Source organism: Clupea harengus, chromosome 13 (assembly GCF_900700415.2).
Source record: "Clupea harengus chromosome 13, Ch_v2.0.2, whole genome shotgun sequence".
NCBI classification, from domain to species: domain Eukaryota; kingdom Metazoa; phylum Chordata; class Actinopteri; order Clupeiformes; family Clupeidae; genus Clupea; species Clupea harengus.
This window is the reverse complement of record NC_045164.1, coordinates 27,424,678-27,428,861: the sequence shown is the minus strand read 5'-3', so window position 1 is coordinate 27,428,861 and position 4,184 is coordinate 27,424,678. Positions and strand designations below refer to the sequence as shown.

The 4,184-nt window shown below is 42.8% G+C and overlaps 1 protein-coding gene across 1 annotated transcript; it reads right to left on the bottom strand.

Annotated features, from left to right (window-relative positions):
* Positions 1 to 522: 522 nt before the first annotated feature.
* LOC122133436 (tyrosine-protein kinase Mer-like) lies at positions 523 to 3,337 on the bottom strand. The gene is made up of 2 exons (XM_042709653.1): positions 3,005 to 3,337; positions 523 to 934 (listed from the first exon to the last, which is right to left on the bottom strand). Exons 1-2 carry the CDS (start codon positions 3,072 to 3,074, stop codon positions 561 to 563), a joined length of 444 nt encoding a protein of 147 aa, XP_042565587.1. The 5' UTR covers positions 3,075 to 3,337; the 3' UTR covers positions 523 to 560.
* Positions 3,338 to 4,184: the final 847 nt, after the last annotated feature.

Below are 4,184 nucleotides of genomic sequence, written 5' to 3'. Positions count from 1 at the left end.
GCTGAGGGCAAACAAGACAAAGAAATACTCAACAAAAACCACACCATGGTAAAGTGGGACTCCAGTCACTGACAACTAAGAGTTCCACGAGTCATGGTGCCATAAGGTCTACCACTCAACTGTAGATAAAGTATTTATAAATGTTATGTCATCCACTTAGGCAAGCCTCGATATGAGTGAAAACACCAGGGTTCACCTACGTTCAGGAATAATCACATATAAAGTCTTCCAGGAACATCTGTTGACCCTATTGTCTTGACCAAACAAAGGTTCTAGACATTTCTGGGACTTTTAATCTGCGTGGGAACTCTGGGGAAAGCAGTGGTGGACTGCTGGGGTGGACTGCTGGGGTGAACTGCTTTGAAGTTTTTTTTTTAATACTTAATTTCTGAGTTGTTTAATGTGTTTTAATTATTTATTTTGTCTGTTTTGTTTTGTTAAGGTTTGTTTATTTATTGTTGTATGTATTATGTAGCCTCAATCAGGGCATTGCTGCAAAAGAGCCCTGTGCTCAGTCAATTCTCCCTGAATAAACAATGATGATGATGATGATGAAGTTCTTACCTCAATGTAGAAAGCAGGCTGACCCTGCCCCCGCTGAAGAGGTCTGTCTGTATGCTGCCGTGCAGCTCCTGGCCATTCTTCATCCACAGGATGGCCAGGTCCTGCTTGACGGAGTCGCTGACGTCGATGGAGCAGTTCAACTTCACCTCCATGCCCTCGGAGAGGTTGACGGAGCCCACCGTGGGTTTGAAGCGCAGCTTCCTGATCTCCTCGGGGCTCAGGTGGACGTTAGCAGCTCGGGCCGGGACGATGAGGGGCTCCGGGGCGATGAGGGGCTCCGGGCCTCTGCTTGGCCTGGGGGAGCGTGGCTGTCGGTCCAGGTGTACTGGGCGTCCAGGGTGCGAGGAGAACAGGCTGGCGTCATAAAGGGCTGTTTGGGAAGAAGCGGGCATGAGTTCCTCTCATATACTCAAAAGCATGAGCCGTTTTATAAACATACATCAGCAGCCACGGTGGGGTTTAGCCCCCTTGCTAGCACGCCCGCCACCCATGCCCAAGGCTGCCCGCCACCCATGCCCAAGGCTGCCCGCCTCCCATGCCCAAGGCTGCGAGTTCGAGTCCGCTGCGGGGCGGTGCTTGTCTACACAACTCAGATTATACTGACATATTTTGAGAATTCATTAAAAGACAAATTCAAAATTTCAACTTGCATAGAGACTGCACAGAGAATGAAACTGGGAACACCACAATCAAGCACTAGTGACCCATCATAAACTACCTCTAGATTACCGAATGGATTAATTTGTTCTGCATTAGCCAAAGCACCCCCCCCCCCCCCCCCCAAAAAAAAGAACAACAAAAAAAACAGTACTTTCTAGCTTTCTTACAGATGCAAAGCCTAAAAGAAATTCTCTACTGTAGATATGTTTTTATTACAACACTTCCACTTTCGACCACAGGTGGAAGAGTGTGAGTCACGGACTGACATTCCTCTGGGAGTTCTTGAAAGGCTTCAGAAAGCTTACCCAACTGGGACTGGGAGGAAATTCCTGCAATTCTTATGCCGGAATTCTGTTATCAAAGGATGCATGCCGATAGGCCTGGAAATATTGCCTTCCCTTGCCGGCCGTGACAGATCTCTGAACCAAAAGTGTTACAATCATTGCATAACTGGCCAGTTGAGCTAGAGATTGAGAGAACACTTCTTTCACTGATTTATGTTCAGTGACACTGCCTTACCCCAGCCAAGAAGTGTTGGGACTCCACAGCACTAATGCTAGACTGAAGTTGTCTAAAATTAGATATTTGGATTGAACGACATTTAGCAAAACAAAAAACTTGCCCTTCTGAAATTAGATGGTGTGGTCTACAGTTACCTCATAAATGGCTCTTTTCCTCCACATAACCATTCTGTGAAGACATCGTAATACCAGGTTCTATCTATTTCTCGTCTGTAAGCAAAAGCTCATTCAGGCCCTCATCAGAACACTGGTGTAGGATAGTCACTCTGCACGGCTACACATCTCATTTTTATGAACATTTTAGCAACTACCTTATTCCCATCCTATCCTATCTAGTCTTTGAATGAGCTCACCTCCCCTAGCTATTAACTTGGACTAACAGGCCTCCAGGATCACAATCCAAACATCATTCAAATGTACAGACACAGCCGCATATTGTGATATTATTTATGAAAGGATCGAGATACGAGAGAAATATGTTATGTTCAGTTCTTAACCTTTTAGAGAAGGCTGGAAGAGAAATGGCCAACACATGGCTTACTATACAGGGAGCCACTACTTCCCAGGGTTCGGTTGACATCCACCTGCTGATGGGCAGCATGGCAAAACGGCTACCAAAACTTTCCCTCTTCAAAAGCCAGGTAGAGTGGTGAGCGGAGGGCTGTCTCGCAATACATTTTCAGTCACATCATTTTGCGCTCATTTCCTTTGAACAATTTGCCTGAAGGACACACTTAAAGTCACTAAAGGCTACTTTAACTGTGTTTTTATTTCTTCCACAATTTTGCTAAAAGTTGACTTTCAGGGCGTCTGCACACTTACGTTCTAATTGTGAGATAATTCACCTCGCTCACTAGTCCCATGAAAGTTCCAGGTTCCAGGTTCTATGATTAGCATAATTGATAACAGCTGGTTATCCGTCTTAACCATAACAACAATTATAATTTGTTGTAGTTTGCCTTTGCCACACCGTATGTAGGCTAAACCCCTATCCCTTAGAAACTACGGGAAAGAAAAGTCCCGTGGGCATAATATAACAGAAAACATCAGCACTTCAAGAGCTGAGCATGTGGCAGTCAAAACACCACCAAAGCAAGGCACGGCAAAAGCAGCTGATATATGGTAAGACCGTAGTGAATGTATTGATAGAGAGGCAAGCAGGCGGGCAGACAGGATTCCTTTCTGTGGTATCGGGTACTAGTCCTAATAAATCATGCTTTTCAAGACAAAATCAAATGCAACTAAATGCAACAACTTACCGGAGACAAGCAGTGCATGAAGACCGAGGGAGAGTAAACATACAATCCAAGTAGCCACTTTTAAATCCATTTTTTTCCCTTTGAGGCAAAACAGGAAAAAATAACAGGCTATAACGTTAGATCTTTCCTTTCAGAGATCGCCAACGACGCTGGCTCCGACTAGTAACACGTTACTTTCAAGTTACATCATTATTGATGTAATAAAAAGTTAGTTTTCCTAGTAGTGAGCCGTAGCTCGACACGTCTTGCGGCTGGACTGAAATGCGGCTGCGTGTTTAACTCTTTCTGCTACTGGGATGTTAATGTAAACTTCTCATGTGACGTCACTTCAAATCAGAGAGGGGGCCTGGCAGCAAAGCGGTGGAGCTAAACTCTTAAACACTTGAAAAGGTTCAAATTGCCGAAGCAACGCGTTTTAATAAGAAAGTCTAGTGCGTAGGCTAACCTATAAATGCACAAACTAAAACATTTAATGAAATACTTAACGAGTCACTGACACATAAATTCGGCCTGTCTTTACCGATTAAAATGTCTGTTGATTAAGCTAAAACCTCTGCATAAGCCATACTTTATATTTGCACATACAAGGACGTGGTCTACAAGCGAATAAAAGATCAATCAGGCACAATTATTCTCTGATTTCTTTAAATTGTTTATTATCATAACAGTAGGCCATACGAACAGAGGTACGATCATGCGTTCAGAATTAGTACAAAAGTTTTGGTAAACTAGCAATAAATAAATAGCTACTGAATAAATGATGCCACAGAATTCAAACAGCTTGAATGGACTTTGTCCCAAAGATTGTCCAGTGCGCGGCGCTATTTGACTTAAAATAAAAATAAACTGATTCGATTTTTTTCTTTTTTCGAATGACAGTCACTTGTTTGGAACATCAAGTATTATCTTTTGACCTTTGAAAAAAAAGCTCAGATTTCAATACCATTGAATCATTCAGGGTTTGGAATCCAAATGCATCTTAGAAGACTACACTGTCAGCTTAATTCTACTAAAAGCTGTTTAACTTGTCAGCTAAATAAGAGTGTGAGCCACAGAGTAACAGAACAATACTGACTTTGTTAGTAAAGAGAGACTAGATTTGTTTACAATGTATTCATAAGGCAAAAAGTCAAAGAAGCTTTTTTATCTTTTAACACACAAGGTTTAACTTACGACATTC

Bases quoted from the DNA above. Each gene is read 5' to 3' on its own strand.
- LOC122133436 (XM_042709653.1), bottom strand. From the start codon at position 3,074: ATGGATTTAAAAGTGGCTACTTGGATTGTATGTTTACTCTCCCTCGGT. The intron at 935-3,004 runs GTAAGTTGTTGC...CTTCCCAAACAG, and splicing joins TCATGCACTGCTTGTCTCCG to CCCTTTATGACGCCAGCCTG.